General features: G+C 43.8%; 1 protein-coding gene across 1 annotated transcript in view; it reads right to left on the bottom strand.

Annotated features, from left to right (window-relative positions):
• Positions 1 to 17360: 17360 nt before the first annotated feature.
• The window catches only part of AARSD1 (alanyl-tRNA synthetase domain containing 1), an 8273-nt gene continuing 6722 nt past the window's right edge, over positions 17361 to 18911 (bottom strand). Inside the window, 2 exon segments of the mRNA XM_081220657.1 lie at positions 17361 to 17700; positions 18287 to 18381. Coding sequence (XP_081076783.1) covers positions 17565 to 17700; positions 18287 to 18381 — 231 coding nt within the window. The 3' untranslated portion in view covers positions 17361 to 17564.

Genomic DNA, 18911 nt, shown 5'->3' with positions numbered 1-18911 from the left:
ATTCCTAGTTTTTAAAAAAAGAAGTAGGAGTCTACTGTAGGCCTGAGTCTGTAAATAGTAATAGAAGAGTCTGTGTTACTTTTTGGTAAATGTTTCTTTGGCATGTCTCATACATTCTGGCCTCTGAAATCTAATTTTCTCCTCTCTCCCTGTTAAAAAAAATAGGTCCCCGCCACTTGCCTGGTTATTGGTGAGCCCTCAGCAAGGTCTGAGTGTTGATCTGCCAGGGGTCTGATTCCAAACAGGTTTTAGTACCCAGCATGTCCTTTCTGCAACTCTTGGTGTCTCCAGATTCTAGAGCAAAGACTTCTGATGCCAGAGTTCATATTTTCCCAAGCCTTGGCACAGAACTATGAAGATTTTGCCTCCGTGCTTCCACTGCAGGGGCAAAACATAGCCCACTGGTTGATTTATATTATAATTATCTATTTTCTATGCTCTTATAGCTGTCAAAAAGGTCAGACCCCAGAAGGTACTGCAATAGATGTTTGCAACGTTACGGCAGTCACAACTTTCCAGTAATTCACACGCAGCTTTACAGCAGAGGTATCACACTCAACTCTGAACTACATTTTCCTTTCCTCAGAAGTCACTTCCAAACTTTTCTGCACAACACACATTTTGCACAGCTGCAAACTTTTCATTTGTTGTTCTTTGTCACTTAAAATAATTTAATCTATGCATTCCGTAGAGCCAGAAGAGGCTATACTCCTGTCCTTGAAAATCGTTCCCTGGTGTCTCTCTCCTTATGTCACTATACCATAATTTGCCAAGCCATTCCCTTATTTGGCATTTGGATTATTTCCAATTCTTCACTCTTAAAAATAGCAGCACACAAACATCTTTGCACAAGTTACATTTTTTCCCTTTTAGTTTATTTCTTTGGGGTATATTCCCAAAACTGGTAATACTGGGTCAAAGGTTTGAAAAGTTTCATAGCTGTTGTTACCCACTGCCAGAATGTTCTCTAGGCAGATTGTGGTATATTTGGACATTTCAAATGTCTAACCAGGTTTCCCACGCTATACAGTAAGATTAATTTTTATCTTCTCTTATTCTTCCATAATCTTCAGTAGGGGGCGGCAGTTACAAAATTTCAAAACAAAACAAAAATAAGGATGGAAGCACTCTTTGTGTAGCCAGAGACGAGCTCTTTTAGGTTAACTTGATAGAATGCTACCCCACAAGTGCTGGAGTGAAGCAGCTGTATTCCAAGCAGAACAGAAAATGACACCAAGGTTCTGGGAAGTAATGTCAGCTGACGATATCTGAGGCTGAGATAGTTTTGAGGAGAATTTAAAGCTGGCAAGTGACAAGCGATCAGGAAGATTTAATAAGGAGGATAGGGAGAGAGGTGGAAAATAAAAAGAAAGGAGGTAAAAAAATTTAAAAAAAGGGAATTCCCTGGTGGTCCAGTGTTTAGGACTCCGCTCTTCCACTGCAGGGGGCATGGGTTCGATCCTTGGTTGCAGCCAAAAAAAAAAAAAAAGAAGGACTTGCTCTCTTGTCATTGCTGCTTTTGGGGTGATGGCACCAGCAGAGAGAGAAATAAGCTGATTCTGTGCCTTTAAGACTCAGATTAATCACTATCTGTAGGTGACTTCTAAGGATTGTGAATGCTTGAGGACCTTGGTCTCTTTGGTTTAAGAATCAAAACCAAAACGAAACAAAAAATAACTTACTGAGTCATCCTTACCACCTGGTTCCTCGAGCTAAATAATAGGGATGATGATGATTATGATGATGGTGGTGAAGATGGTGGTGATGGTGATGGTGGTGGTGATGATGGCGATGGGGGCGGTGATGATGATAATGGTGGTGGTGATGGTGGTGATGGTGATGGTGGTGGTGATGATGGTGGTGATGATGGTGGTGATGGTGAGGTGCCTGTCACTTTTCTAAAGACTTTGCACATATAACTTGCTTCATCCTCCCAACTCCAGTTATTATCACCACTTTACAGATGAGGAAGCAGAATCAGAAAGCTAAGAAACTTCCTCAAGGTCACAGAGCTAGTCTGAGCCAGATTCAAACCCAGGCAATTGACCACCATGCCTGGGCTCTGACCACTATACCATACTGCCTCAGGTACTGCAATAGAAAAATGGCTCATACATGGTTAAATGATGCACTAGAATATCGAATTTTTTAGGTTCTTTCTTTTTTAGTATTCATTTATTTATCTTATTTACTTGGCTGTGTCGGATCTTAGTTGCCACGTGCAGGATCTTTGCTGTGACGTGTGGGATCTTTAGTTGGGGCATGTGGGATCTTAGCTGCTGCATGCGGGATCTAGTTCCCTGACCAGGGATTGAACCCGGGCCCCCTGCATTGGGAATGCGGAGTCTCAACCTGTGGACCACCAAGGAAGTCCCCAATTTTAGGTTCTTTTAAAAACTTCTGAATGTTTAGAGTTATTTCTGTTCCCTTCTACTTATCTAAGTTGAAACAATGTGTTATTCAAACATGTCATTTAAATTTAAACTATCAGTGGGTCTGTGTGTATATATAGTAACATCAAATACAGTTTTTAAGTGCCTAAGGAAAATGAAAGGAAATACACCAAAATGTCAACATTGACTATCTTTAGGTGGTGGAATCATGGGTATTTTCTTCTTTCCGTGTTTATGTTTTTTCTCAATTGTTCTATACTAAGCAGGTGTTCGTTTTTTCCCTACTTTTTATTTTGAAAAAATTTTTAAATAAAAAATAAAGTGCAATGAACTTTTATATGCCCTTCGTCTAAATCACCAACTAGTCACATTTTGTCTTATTTGCCTTATCACTCTCTCTCACTAAATATATATACATATTCTTATTTTTGGGTCATTCATTTAAGAGTAATTTTCAGACATCAGGACTCCTTCACTTCTAAGTACTTCACATAGCTCCTAAGAATAAGGACATTCTCTCTTTTTTTAAAAAAAATATTTACTTTCTGTTCTGCAAATATAATCCCTCCAGTTATGTACTTTTTTTTAAACATACCACATTTAAATTTATTCATTTTTTATTCGTTTATTTTTGGCTGCATTGGGCCTTCATTGCAGTGAGTGGGAGCTACTCTTCGATGCGATGCTCAGGCTTATTGCGGTGGCTCTAGGCGCACCAGCTTCAGTAGTTGTGGCGCACAAGCTTAGTTGCTCTGTGGCATGTGGGATCTTCCCGGACCAGGGCTCGAATCCGTGTCCCCTGCATTGGCAGGAGGATTCTTAACCACTGCACCACCAGGGAAGTCCCTGCTCTCTTTTTTAATTGATTTCCTTCAACCCTACAACAGCCCCTTTCTTAAACTCTCCTCAAAGCAAGCAGTTGGAGCATACATCTGTTTCCTGCAGGGCCTCTGCCTGTCTCCCAGTGACTGTCAAATTATCTCCTTCCAGACCAGTCTCCACTGATTTCAAGAGCTGTTCATTCAACTACCCATTTAACCTGAATTTCTCACAGTGCCTCAAACTCAAAACATACCAGCCAGGTATATGATGTAATAAAAAATATACGTGATGTTTGTCCCTGGTTTTTGGCACAGAGCTCCTAAAACCCTTGGAGTTTCTAAGTGATAAGAGCGATAAAGGTGTCGATATTCATAACAAATCTCTTTCAACCACACCTGAGTTTATGTTAATGAGGTGACTTCTGGAAAGCACCTAAGGATGGGGGCTGGTTGCTAGGGGAACCAACCACGTGATGAGAAGGTTGGAACTTTCAGTCCCACCCTCCTGACCTCCGGGGAGGGAAGAGGGACTGGAGGTTGAATCAACTGCCAATGGCCAATGATGTAATCCGTCATGCCTATGTAATGAAGCCTCCCTAAAACCCAGAAGGGTGGGGTTCGGAGAGCTTCCGGGTTGGTGGACACAAAGAGATTTGGGCAGAGTGGGGTGTGTGGAGAGAGCATGGAAGCTCCATGACTTTTCCCCATACATTGCCCTAGGCATCTCTTCTGTCTGGCTGTTTCTGAGTTTATATCCTCTTATAATAAATCAGTAATTTAGTTAAGTAAAATGTTTCTCTGAGCCACTTAGCAAGTTAGTCGAACCCAAGGAGGGGGTCAGTGGAACCTCTGATCTATAGTCAGTGGGTCAGAGGCACAGGTGACAACCTGGGCTTAAGACTGCCCTCTAGGGACTTCCCTGGTGGTGGTGCAGAGGTTAAGAATCTGCCTGCCAGTGCAGGGCACACGGGTTCGAGCCCTGGTCAGGGAAGATCCCGCATGATGCGCTGCCCAAAAAAAACAAAAAAGACTGGCCTCTGAATGGAGGGTTGGAGGCGAGGGCAGTCTTGGAGAACTGAGCCCTTAACCTCAATGTCCAGGTAGACGGTGTCAGAATTGAGTTGAATTGTAGGAAACCCAGGCTGTGTCCCCATAATTGCTTGTTGGATGTTTGGGGAAACACCCACATACACACATTGCAATTGGGTCCAGAACCCAAATGGGGAGAATGGAGATTACTGCCAAAGGGTATAAAGTTTCCTTGGGGGTGGGGGGAGGGTGATGAAAATGTTTTAAAATTGGTTGTAGTGATTATTTAACTTTGTGGATCTACTAAAAACCAATGAACTGTACAAGTTAAATAAATAAATTCTATGGTATGTGAATGATCTCAATAAATCTCTTACCACAAAAAAAGAAAAAAATCTTTATATGGCCTCCAGGAGTCAGCTTGATCTGCACCTTGGGTGGTGCCTTGCCACCTTCGCCTCGGGTCTGTGTACTACAGCCTGGTTCCTCAGGGCTTTTGCACAGCCCTCTTCTCAGAACACTCTTCCCCCACTTCACAAGAAAATTCCTTCCCATTCCATAGCAGTTTCTCAAGGAAACCACCCCACACCCCCAGGCTAGATCAAGAGCCCATGCATAGCTCCCCCTTTACCCTTCCTCTCTAGCAAGTGTCAGATGTGTGATTTATTGAGCCACATCTGTCTTCCCCACTAGACCCTTACAAGCCCCGTGAGGGCAGCTCATGCCTGCTCTGATCACCACCATGCCTCAGGGCCTAACACAGAGGTGGCCTCCGAAAGCCTCTGTTGACTGATACATGAAAAATAGACAGCTATTTGCTGGAAAATAGTTGGAAAAACCAGGTAACAAATTATAAATTCGAGTAGCTTCGAGTTCCACAAATGACTCAATAAAAAGACATTCTTAGGCTCCCAACTGAAAATTAGAAAGAGGTTGAAAACCCAAAGGACAGGGTAGGCTATGGAGAAACTTTGGCCTCTGGGTTCCCAGGAGAGGTTTACTCCCCAGTAGGTGGGGAACAGACTCTTAAAGGAGCTGATGATGAGGAAGTCATGACTAAGACTTGCCTTTATTTTTCAAGATCGATTGACTCCCGAAGGTTCTAGGGTGAGGCAGAAAATGTGAATTGAATCCTGCTTCAACCCCAGGGCTTTCAGGGTGGGACTTTATCTTTTCATTGAAGGCCACAGATCTCTTGGTGTCTTAACCAGCAGTCACCACATTGCCTCAGCCCCTGTGACACTCCAGTTCCCTGTCCCCTTTGTGATGCTTTGAATATCATAAAAGCAGACTAAACATCCACAGAACGTCACAGCAGAACTCATTATTAGGCAGTTACACTTAAGTGGTTACATAAGTCATAATACTGTGGGTGTCAATGTTCACCTTCATCATCGCTGTATATATTATTCTTACTCTCTTGGGTTCCCTTTCTAGGATTATTTGACACTCTCGTAGGTTCACAGCAATTTTTTTTTTCCTGTGTCTTCGTAGGGTTACAGTAATCTTCAGAACCAAGAGAAAAAAAAAATACTATCTCTGACCAGCCAAGATTAGGTTTCCACATTCTAAACCTTCTGGACCAGGATATGGATCTGGTCGTATTTTCCAACCCAAGATCCCGTTTTCTACTTAAACTTGACTTGCTACATCCATAGATTGTACAAATTCATCCCTTGGAACCTGGTGTCTCTCACCCAGACAGTGCATTCTACAGTCTTGCTTAGCCAAATCCCACTGTCTCACCATGTGGATGATATGCAGTACTGACCAGGTCTGTTGCAATTATATTTAAAATGTATGTGTGCTTTGTCATATCTCATTATGATTAACAGTGAGCTCTGGAAGTTTCCCCTCTCCCCTTTAGAATATTTGGGTAATTCTTCATCTTGGAAAACTTTGGAGTTGCTCCACTGTGAGAGCCCCACACATATACTTTCTGTTTATTATGTGTGACCACTAGTCTTGATCAGTCGTTCCTGTTCTTGGTACAGTTTCTACCTTTTTCCAGAACTATCTGTCTCACATTAATTTCTTGTAGTCACATTTTCCTGATTACACAGTAAAAAATGTAGGAGGCTACTAATTTAATCTTAAAAGTCCAGATTTCTTGACACTCTGTTGATTAAAGTTAACATATTTTGGTATATTTACCCTTTTAAGAAATCATACATCAACTTCTTTATCTCGAGGTTTTTCACACACTCAACTCATTTCAGTTAATCATAATTGTTTTTTCTTTTTTGGTGTCAAAATTGTTGCATTTTGGTCCATGGCTTCCTTATCCTTCCACCATTACCTGTCTGAAACCCTTTTTTTCTAAGCCCATCCTAGATTTTCCTTGCTCCAAGATGCAGAATCCTCCTTCAAGAAGTCTCAATTCCTTTCGGTGAGAGTCAGGGGTTGGCAGAAGTGCTGATATTAATGGGCTGCAGTCAGAAAAACATATTTCTGTTAAAGGTCATGAGTTCTCAATGATTTTTCCAATTAAAATTACATTTTTTTCTAATATAAAATCTTTTATCTATTTTATTTTACCTACAATATTTCTGCTTAAAGTTTTATTCCTTCACCCACAATATAATCATACTTCCTTCTTTTTTTTTAAAGTAAATTTATTTGATCCATATTGTTGTTTTTTTAATAACTGCACAGAAATTATATATGTACCCAAATCTAAGTTCCTACTTTTCAACTGAGAGTATTTTTTTTTTTTTTTTTTGTGGTACGCGGGCCTCTCACTGTTGTGGCCTATCCCGTTGCAGAGCACAGGCTCCGGACGGGCAGGCTCAGCGGCCATGGCTCACGGGGCCCAGCCGCTCCGCGGCACGTGGGATCCTCCCGGACCGGGGCATGAACCCGCGTCCCCTGCATCGGCAGGCGGACCCCCAACCACTGCGCCACCAGGGAAGCCCTGTGATCATTTTAAAATGAAAGTCAGACCCTGACCTTTGTGCTTAAGATGCTTCAGTGGGTGGGATGTCATTCAGAGTAAGAGCTGCACTCCTCCCGGGTTGGTGGAGGGATGGAGGGACAAGGACACTTACCTCGCTCCTCTCCTTCCACTGCAGCCCCCACTCCAGCCACCGTGGCTCCTTGCGGTCCCTGCCGCAGACGAGGCACGCTCCAGCCTGAGGGCTTGGCACCAGCTGCTCCTCTGCCCTCAGATACCCGCTTGCCTGATGCCCTCATCTCTGTCAAGTCTTTGCTTGAGTCTCATCTTCTCAGTGAAGCCTTCCATGACCACCCGATTTAAAAGTTCCATCCACGCTACTACTTTCCTCGCCCTGTTCCTACCCTCTGCGTTCCCAATCCTGCTTCTCTTTCCTGCTCCCTTTCTTTCGTCTTCTCTTACTGATTTATTGTTTCTGATGTGTCTGCATCACTATAAGGTAAGCTCTACCTGGGCAGGAATTGTTTTGTTCACTGATGTATTCCAAGCACCTAGAATAATTAAACATTTGTTGAAATTGGTCAGGGCTCATGCCATAACAATTGGTAAATAATTTGAATACATCACCTAAAAAGATCCTATTAAACTATTCTATAAAAGGCAGTCAAAGTTAAAAGAAACAACAAAGTGCATCATGGGGAAACAATTGTGGTTAGCAACTATTATAAGTCCAAAATGATGGTTCACAAAATTGGAGCCTCCGTCAATCCCACTCCCCACTCCCCACTCCCACCCCGAATTACCTAACTAAAGGAGACATGGCCTTCGTAGTCTGGAAAATGCTGCTCTTTCTGCTTCTTCAGTTCTCAGAGTCATTTAAAAACTACAGTTTGCTTTATTTTCAGATCGTGACTTTCTTGAACAGTGTGCCTTTGTGATTGTTTAGATGTTTCTAATCAGCTCTTCAATGTTCGTTCCCCCGTAAAGCAGCTTTTCTTTCCCTGCAGTCCTCAGTTTCAGTTTCTTATATCCTATGTTTTCCTCTTTGTTGAATTCTTCTCTTGTTTGGCTGGAGTTAATCCAACACATCAAATCAAATATTGTTTGTTTGTCCGGAAAGGGAGCACAGGCAATAACCTTTCTGAGTCCTGTCTGTCTAGCAGTATCTTTGCTTTGTTCAGGTCTAGAATCTTGACAAGTTTATATTCCAGGTGATTGCTGATGCCATCAGAGGCCAGTCTGCCACCACAACTTTTCTCACACATTGCCCAAGTTCCCTTTGCATCCCCATAGCCCCTTCTCTCACTGTGGTTGTGAAATCACATAGAAACAGTTGAAGCCAGCTCTCCGAGATAGATATATTCTACACTTGTCAGAAATAGCAAATTGAGTGTGTCCATCAGGTTATTTTATGAACTTACCAGCCTATCTTGCCATGAAAGCCTGGTGTGAAGGATTTTATAAAAATATATCTTATAGGGGCTTCCCTGGTGGCTCAGTGGTTGAGAGTCCGCCTGCCGATGCAGGGGACACGGGTTCGTGCCCCGCTCCGGGAAGATCCCACATGCCGCGGAACGGCTGGGCCCATGAGCCATGGCCGCTGAGCCTGCGCGTCCGGAGCCTGTGCTCCGCAACGGGAGAGACCACAACAGTGAGAGGCCCGCGTACCACACACACACAAAAAAATTAAAAAATCTTATAAAGCAAATTTGCTTAGAGCAAAGGTAACTGAAAGAGCCAGAAATACAAAACGTTGCTATTGCTTTCTGTCAATAATCAAGACATGAAAAACGTTGTAGGAAGTCAAGAAGCTAGAAAAAAAAAAAAAAGAGTTAAAGATGCAGAATTTCAGGAAGACGGAGAAAAACTGAGAGACAACCTGGAGGTAGCATTCAAGCCTCAGCTTACAAAAAGATGAAAAAAAGAAAGAAATGTTCCCTGTTGTCTTACTGCAGCCGTTGACAGCATCAGTATAGAGGAATTCAGGGGGGGTTTTCAGGGGGTCCTGGAAAATGGGAATACTGAATGCTGTTTTCTGTTTTGTGTGTTTGTGACATAAATCAAGCTATTTATGATGGGCTAGCAACGTTTCAAATGGTGGAGCTTTTACTGGCCTTTGCATGCCTTCAGTCTTCTGAGGGCAGACGTTACTGTGACTGCAGAAGTGGGCTGGGAGGTTCCGGCACCTCCAGCTACAATTTTCATGCAGGAACCCCAGTGCCTGATCCCCACAACTCAGCTCTTCATTTTGGTTTCACCTCAGAAAGAACAAGTGTACTTGGCGTGCTGGTGGATTTCAGTTTTCTTCACCATTCTCCTGAGGGAGGCATCAACACAGGTCCCGTATTTACCGATGCTTCTGACCTTCTTAGTGCATTTAGCCTTGTCGTTGCAAACTAAGGCTGAGCCCAGAAAGCGGATGCTGTTTTCTGAATTAAGTTAGGATTCAGCACTATTCAGAATCTTTGGTCTTCATGGAGGTAAGGGCATAAAATATCAAGCATCCATTTGGCCAGAGAAGGGTTAAAACTCTCAAAAACACAAATGACAACTCATTTCCAGAAGGCCACACCTTGTCTCTTCATTCCCTGCTGGCTTTTCGAGAAACGTCTCACTACTCCACGTCCCCCAGGCAAGATCTTCCGTAGCCACAAGGGGCCAAGACAATGAGAAGCCCTCTTTCAGGCTGGCTGAATCAGCGGTGGCTCTTTTATCTTCTTTTTTTCTGGCGGAGGCCTGGGCAACCACAGGCTCACAGCGCCCTCTGCTGTTAAATTACAGAGGACAGTGCCTTGCTGTTGGGACTGAGACCACTAGAGAATTCTGGTCTGGGGCAAGAAGCAAATGACAAGAGCAAAAGAAACTCAAAATTAGTTTTCATGCAAAACTTCAGGACGAGTTAATCTTGCTGGTAACAGGCAGCAAAGACACAGCCAAGGAAAACGGGAGGACAGTGGAACTTTTCCAGCAAGACAGCTTTTCAGCCTTTTCCAAAGCTGAATGGAACTCCCTGACCCACCCACACCAAGGGTCCAAAACAGGCAAAGTACACTTTTTCGAGCACCATTTGTAAAACACATGGAGTATTGTCTTCATAGAAATAGAGCCCAGAGTAACAGAAAAGGGGAGACAGACAGGCTTAGAATTAAATGTAGGCAATTAGGGTCTTCTCTTCTGAGCCCTCTGGCTTTCAGCATGATAAGGTATGTACCTGCCCTAACAGAGGTAAAATTAGAAGCTACATGGCCACGGTGTACTGGAAGGTTTTCACTTCTCCTTATAGCTTGCTTATTTGATCATTTCTCCTTGCCAAAAGCACCAGACAGCCTTAAGATCCTTAAATGCCCCCGTCCTGAAATCACTTATTTAACCATGACAGAGATGCTAGTTTATAAAAGAAAAGATGTTGGTCATATATATAAATATATATATATATAATACAAATACAATATATTACATATATAATATACATTATAAATATTATATATAATATACATAATATAATATACAAATATACAAATTATATGTATAATTTGTGTGCTCTTTTAAAGTATATTACGAATACTTACATAACTACTTAAATATACTAGCTATGTTACTCAGAGGCCACACAACATGGTGGTTAGGCAGATGGGCTCAGGAGCCAGATTGCTGGTTCAAAGTTGTGCCCTGCCATTTACTAGCCGTGTGACCCTGGCAATCTCCTTATCTCTCTGTGCCTCAGTATCCTCATCTGTAAAATGGGGATGGCAATGGAATCCATCTCATGGGGTTGTTCTGAGAATTAAATAAGTTGATATTTATAAAGTGCTTAGAACAACGCGTGGCGGAACTATATGTGTTTAACACCAACCAATAATTAAGCAATACCAAACAATAATAAAATAAAAATTAGGCAGTGGCACTGAAGTCTGCTTTTCACCATTTGGAACTGCAGTTAGCAGAGGGTTTTATCAAGTGTAACTTCCTTGTCTTTGTGAGGTCTTTTTCAGACTATGTTTTTGTCACCCTCTCTTTGCTGGGGTGTAACACAGGATTTACCTTCTGTTAATGGGGAGGGAGGTGGACCTCTGGGGACCAGAAGAAATGGCCTAAAATTGGGTGAAGAGCAACACAAGCTTCATGTCTGTCTTATTCTTTGCCTCCTGTAACAGCCAAGTAAAAGGTGCCCAACATATATGACTCACTCCATCAGCCTTTTTAAGACCCTGTTACCTTCTGGGGCTGAGAACAATTCGCAGTCCAGAATTTCTATAAAGAAGGGGCTCAGCGATGACCATCTGGTTGGAAGGGAAACCAGCAGTTGTCTTAGAATAAACTAGTTTTGTTTGCCTATTAAGCGCACTGCTATATTTGAGATGGCCTGGATACTGGAGCCCAGGAGCGACTAAATTCTCCCCAGTCCTCTGATGTCTCTGCCACAATCCTCCTCTGCTCTCCTCCCCCATGATCCTCCCACATCACCCTGTTCTCTTCCTGTTTGACTTAACAGAATGTAAAATTTTACATTTATTTGCTTCTCTTTCCCCTTTCTTCTCCAGGACCTCAAATACCATTGAAAACGGTGACCACAGCTGTATTACCCACCAGTGTGGCCCAGTTCTTAGAACAGTGTCTGACACACACTACACTCTCAATAAATACCTGCTGAATACATGAACAAATGAATTCCTTGATGGTTTATTACATACCCAAATCAACGAAACAACAAAAACAAGTTAGGTGACATGGAAGATAAAGGAACTTTTATTTTCACAGAAGAAAAGGCTGATTCTGAAACACTTGGCTTTGAGGATGTTTGAGGATGAGCAGGGATGTTTACAGGAGGCCTCAGCTGCAGGTGGCTTCTGCAGGGAGTTCACGGAAGGGCTCGGCAAAAGAGAGAGAAGGCTCTCACTATCAGTGCCTCTTCTGCTCTGGACACCGGCCAGTTCACCAAGACCCACCCTTGTTCCTTGACATTGAGAGTCTGGCGCTCTGCCAGCAGTAGTCTTCACAGAAGGTGCAGAACTTTCTGGAAAAAAGAAGAAAACTTTCCATCACTCGTTCCCAAATAGCCCTGGTTTCCCTCCATCGAAGGCACTTTAGTCATAGTTTGGATCCAATTCAGGAAGGGAATGGGAGACACAGAAGCTTTCTTCAAGAGTATTTCATTAGGGTATGTTGAGCTGTCTGTTTTCCCAGCAGGGCTCTGCAGTTTATTTAAGTTCTTATTAAGGAAAAGACCTGGCATTCTAGCATAACTTGGCTGACTCTCTCCTTTCCACTCAGGACTAAAGGGCGGGGTGGAGCTACAGGACATTTAGGCACTATGCCTGCCTGAATTCAGGCTGTCTCCTGCTCTGTGTCCAGCTTTCATCTGATGTCTTTTGTCTTTCATACTAAAATCTGATCCAGCACCTACGTGTGCACACATAGTTACAAAGGAGACCTTCACCTTGGTGTGAGCCACAGCATCTGTCTTCAGCAATTTATGGGTACTTAAGTCATAAAACTTTCTTAGCCAAGAGGGAGCCGTTTCTCACTATTTCTATGCTGTAAAAGTGGATTCCAGCAATGTTCCAGAATATGCAATCTATGTGTGTATATGTGTACCTAAAACTCTACTACATTTTGTGCTAATTGATACCTATTATTCTCTTGGTTCTCATGTAATGTTACTCTAGTAAATGATCAAACTCACTCTGCTTGATTTTCTGGTGAACCTCACAAAAGATAATCCACCCCGTCCCTTGAATACAAACTGTACCTCTCCCCAGGGCATTGGATTAGGGCCCCTTTGACAGGTGTGAATGACATCACCAGTTCAAAATGTGCTGCTTTATTTTCCCTTCCTTTACACAGCTAGTTACTGTTTTCAATAATTAGCTCAAATGTTGATTCATTTTCCTAATTGAGTTATTTCAGAAAATTCCTTCCTTCTTAGGACACCGTGTTCACATCCCCACTTGCAGGTTAAGAAACTGAAGGTAAGGGAGAGTCTCAGCAGGGAAACCATACACCTTGGGTTTGCCCAAGACCAACCTGGTTTGTGGTTCTGGAGAGATGTGTGGAGCACCCCTTTCACTCTTAGAAGGCCCCAAGTTTGGATAGTAAATCATACGGTCATTCTAAGCCTACGTGACCAGAACCCACCTGAGTGGTGGCAAGCAAGTGTGGCCCCAGTCCACTGCTTTTTTTTTTTTAAATAAATTTACTTTATTCATTTTTGTCTGCGTTGGGTCTTCCTTGCTGTGTGCAGTCTATCTCTAGTTGCAGCGAGCGGGGGCTACTGTTTGTTGCGGTGCGTTGGCTTCTCATTGCGGTGGCTTCTCTTGTTGCGGAGCACGAGCTCTAAGCGTGCAGGCTTCAGTAGTTGTGGTGCACGGGCTTAGTTGCTCCACAGCATACGGGATCTTCTTGAACCAGGGATCGAACTCGTGTCCCCTGCATCGGCAGGTGGATTCTTAACCACTGCGCCACCAGGGAAGCCCAGTTCACTGCTATTTTTATTACACCCCGATGAAACAGAAACACAGAGGGAGAGAGGGAGATCACACACACAAGAAAATGAACTCATGGGAATTCTTTGGTGGTCCAGTGGTTAGGACTCCACTCTTCCACTGCAGGGGGCCCGGGTTTGATCCCTGGTAGGGGAACTAGGATCCCACAAGCCATGCGGCCAAAGAACAAACAAACAAACAACCCCTCCTCAAAAAAAAAAGAATTCCCTTGGCTCTCTGTTCAAGGGAATCCTGCCTGAGTCCTTCTATAAGTAGGAACCCTTGTGTGAAGCAAATACTACTTCCCCGTCTCTCATCAACGATTCCATTTTGTACTGCCTAACTTTTACACTATGGTTTTGTTTTAAAACATGATACTCATTTAACGGAGAAAAGCAAGATGCAGAGGAGTGTACATTATGTTTCAAAAGAGGGGAGATTTCTACACATCTATGAAAAAAATACTGCCAGAGGATATATAAGAAATTAGTGGCTGTCTCTGGCAAGGAAAATTGGGCAGGGGCAGGGCTGGAGAAAAAAAATTTTTAAATACGTTTTTTAGGGACTTCCCTGGCGGTCCAGTGGTTAAGACTCCCTGCGTCCACTGCAAGGGGCGCAGGTTTGATCCCTGGTCAGGGAACTAAGATCCCACATGCTGTGTGGTGCAGCCAAAAAATTTTAAAAATATAAAAATACATTTAAAAAAATCTCTTGATGCCTTTCATACCCCCTCTGCAGGCTACTGATGCAACATCAATGCCTAAATTTTGCCTCAGAAACTCAAATTTCTCTTCCTTCTGGCCACCTGTCTGCAGCCCAGCTCTCCCACTCATCCTCCTCCTGGCTCCAGCTGAAGTCTCAGACTCTGGACTTCTGTCCCTGACAAGTAGGCTGCCTTGTGGCTTTCAGTCTTACCAGATAAGCTGTTTTAGCTTCTTTCACTTTGGGAGAAAACTAACTGGACACCGTCATTCTCTCCTTAGGGGCTCTTGACACAGGAGGAATAAATGATTCCACACCAGAGCTGTATCCACCCTGAACTTCCTAGAGCTATAACACATGCACAAGTAAGCACATAACCTCATCTGGAGACCCAGGATTCAGCCATAAGTTTGATTTATAGGACCAGCACAAACATCAAAGCTGACATGCCCTGTGAGGGAAAACACAGGGGCTGTTTGGGAGGATTGGTCTATACTTTGAAATGGAATGGCACATCAAAAAATACTTGTTAAATGTGAAGCTAATCTTTTTAACTACCTTGGATGCTTATCGCCCTATGCTACTATTACTAATTATATACCCATTGGCACCAACCTTCCCTGAACATTCTCATCTATAAAATAAGGTAGTTACACTAAATCAATGGTTTCCAGATGGTGTCCTGTGGCTCCATGGGGGTACCTCAGGGCCTTCTAAGCTCCTGCAAAACTCCAAGCCTCCACTCCTTTTTCCAACCAGATCAACACAGCTTTCATCCATTTCCGAATTGGGCTGTTATATGTAAGACTCATGAAGAAAAGCTTCCTTTAAATTGAAGACAGAAGTTTGAAAGCCACTGCACTAGGTAACCACTCAATTCCATCCAGCCAAATTCTATGAAGCCACGCTCCCTGCCTGCCTCAGTTTCTCTAGCAGGAACGCAGCAGAAATTCCTCATGTGGGAATTTTACCTGAATAAAGTCCTTGTGTGAACAAGGAGACAGACATCTAATCTGAAGCTATTCACCGGCAGCTGCTGGGTTCAAAAGACACCTCCCTTGGCCTCAATCATGGCTCCAAAATAACCTGGGGAAGCATAGGAGGTGCCTACACACACGTCCATCCACAGGGGCACTGCCCAGGGATGCAGCTCACCTGGAGGTGGCGGAAGTGCAGCCGCTCCTGCTGTTACAACCAACCCTCGATTTGCAGGTAAAGAGGAACTGAACATTAGGTAATCAAAAATACCCATTCTAGGTCATCTCCGGGAATCCAGTGTTTTCTTGAGTGCTTACAGTTGAATATGTTACTTCCCAACACCACAGAGATCGAGGCACCCCCATTACTGCCACGTTACCAGTGAGGAAAGTGAAGGTTGAAAAGGCAAGATAACTCTCCCAAGTGAGGAAACAAGAGAACCAGATTTTTTTTAAGTTGTATTCTTTTTTTTTTTTTTTTTTTTCTGATACGCGGGCCTCTCACCTTTGTGGCCTCTCCCGTTGTGGAGCACAGGCTCCGGACGCGCAGGCTCAGCAGCCACGGCTCACGGGCCCAGCCGCTCCACGGCATGTGGGATCCTCCCGGACCGGGGCACGAACCCGTGTCCCCTGCATCGGCAGGCGGACTCTCAACCACTGCGCCACCAGGGAAACCCTAAGTTGTATTCTTAAATTGTGAAATATAACCTCATGGAATAAATCATAAATGTAGACTACAATGCATAATTACAGAGCAAAGCCCGATGTTTAACTGCCACCCAAGTCAAGAAACAAAACGCTGCGGGCACCCTAGAAACCACCGTCCCACCCCCAGCTTGGGTCCCTTCTTCGTCTTGCTTCACTCCCTCCCCAGAAGTATCAATAAATGCTGTCCTGACTTTTAAAATCAATTCCTTGCTTTTTGTTATATAGTTCTACCACCTATAGATGCTCGAAGCCAGGACTACTCAGGTCTGTGAAACTCCAGTCTATGCTCTTAACCTTGAGATAATGCTTTCTCGTTCTATTAGCTGCTGAAAGATGACTTTAAATCTTCCATCAACTATGGATTTGTTTCTCCTTTTAGATCTGTCAATGTCTGCTTTATGTATTTTGAGGCTGTTATTAGATACCTATAAATTTAGAACTATTTTACCTTCCTTTTATCACCACATGTCTCTCTGGGTCTCTAATAATGATTCTTTTTTTTTTTTTTTTTTTTTTGGCCACGCTGTGCAGCTTGCGGGATCTTACTTCCCCCACCAGGGATTGAACCCAAGCCACAGCAGTGAAAGCGCTGAGTCCTACCCACTGAACCGCCAGGGAATTTTTTTTTTTTCTGGGGGGGCGGGGCCAATAATGATTCTTAAAGTGTTATAGCCTTAAAGTCTCATTTACCTCATATTAATAATGCCCCCAGCTTTCTCTGGGTTAGTCTTGCCTGGTATCTTTTTCCATCCTTTTCCTGCCGCAATAGCAGACTTGGAACATCTTTCGACTATATATTTTCGTGCCCTCTTGACCTATTTACGAAGTCATTGATACCTTTTAATTCTGAAACACAAGACTAGGAAAAGAAATAAGGAAAAAATAAGAGAAAACAAGGACATGTGAGTCTAAGCCCTAAGCCAAGCCTCTGGCCTGACACACATCTCCTTAGGCAGCTGCATTTCTACATGAAGAAAGACTGCAGCTGGGTTTAGATAAATTACTACAGTTCATCAACATAACACTCACGATAGGGTGTGCCTAACAGCTGAATTAGAAAGCTGTTTAAGACTCACCGACATAGAGAACAGACTTGTGGATGCCATAGTAGGGGTCGGGGGGTAGGTAGGGATGGACTGGGAGTTTGGGATTAGCAGATGCAAACTGTTATATATAGAATGGATAAACAACAAGGTCCTACTGGATTGCACAGGGAACTATATTCAATATCTTGTGATAAACCATAATGGAAAAATTGTGAAAAAGAATGTATATATATATATGTATAGCTGAATCACTCTACTGTACAACAGAAATTAACACATTGTATATATCAACTATACTTCAATAAAATAAATTAAAAAAAAATAAAGCTGTTTATTCACAAAGACACTGATCACATAAGCACACTGGAATATACTGTGTAAATTCATATCCATCATGTAAATATACATGGTGCCACAATCACTTCAAGTCAAACTATTTTATTGTCCAGGAGACTCCTTCTGTGGTCACAGGAGGCCGGCTGTCAACGGACAACCAGGGAGGCACCCGAGCCCTCACTCCTCTGCACTCTGCGTGCTGACGTAGTCCTGGAGAAGCACCTGCACCTCTGCCCGACGGCTCATCTTGGTGGCCTTGCCCTGAAAGCGGCCTTTCTTCCCCGCTCCCTTGCCTTCTAGCACCTCAGCCACCCTGGGGAGCAGAGAGACAGTCAGGGAGGGCGTCTTTGAGGGAAAAATCACAGGAAAACCAAGGGCAGCCCTGAGGCTTTCCCCTTGGGCTGGGGGGAGAGAAAAAGTAAATGGCTTCTAGAAATACTTACACATGTGCACAAAGATATGTTTACCATATTTATTTAAGGGCGAATAACTGGGGGCTTCCCTGGTGGCACACTGATTAGGAATCCGCCTGCCAATGCAGGGGACATGGGTTCGAGCCCCAGTCCAGGAAGATCCCACATGCCGCGGAGCGGCTAGGCCCACGCGCCGCAACTACTGAGCCTGCACGTCTGGAGCCTGTGCTCTGCGACGGGAGAGGCTGCGACAGTGAGAGGTCCGCGCACTGCAATGAACAGTGGCCTCCGTTCACCGCAACTGGAGAAAGCCCTCCCACAGAAACGAAGACCCAACACAGCCAAAAATAAGTAAATAAATAAATTTATTTATTTAAAAAAAAATGAGATGCAGATGTGGTGGCCCTTTGCATCCAACAAGGGTGCTATTAGTAGGTTAGGCTTACAGGCTCTCCCACCCGTGCAAAGCAGTCCACGGAAGATTACCTGGGCGCCAGGGTCTCCACAGCCTCAGCTGGCCCTGCCAGTAAGAAGAGTCCAGCACCTTTCTCTTCGCCCACAGTTAAGAACAGGAGGGTCTCCTAGGATGGAAGACAAGAAGATGAGCCCTGACACTTAAAAGACATGCAGTCAATCCCCCCTAAACTGCACTCTCTTCAGTCTCAAGAACAGACTTTTATCATATTGCAATATATAAAGATACCAAATCCACACAGTGTACACCTTATACAATAGTACATACCAATAATATCTCAATTAAAAGAAAAACAGGTTTTCCCTCCTAAACCACAAGTGATGTTCCTGATGAATGTAAGGCAGCCCCTCCACTCTGGGGCCCAGTAGGGACAAGAAACTTTGAGAGTGGCTATAGGAACTTAGGTTGATTATTAAGAAGGGGGCATAAGGCCGCTGACCATGATCAAGCATAAAATGCCTTTCATGATCTGACTCCCGCCAAACTTTGCAGCCTGGTCACCCCACTCCCACACCGCCCCTTGCACCATGTCGGCTATCGCCGAAACCTCCATGTTTCCCTCTGCTTGGCCACCTTGGCTCCCCTGTCTGCCGATGACCGCTAAGCAGTCTTCTAGGCCCCTCCCCTGAAGCCTCC

This window comes from Mesoplodon bidens, assembly GCF_964165515.1.
Source record: "Mesoplodon bidens genome assembly, chromosome: 19".
Taxonomy (NCBI): Eukaryota; Metazoa; Chordata; class Mammalia; order Artiodactyla; family Ziphiidae; genus Mesoplodon; species Mesoplodon bidens.
Note: the sequence above shows the minus strand (reverse complement) of the source record. Positions and strands in the feature narration are given on the sequence as shown.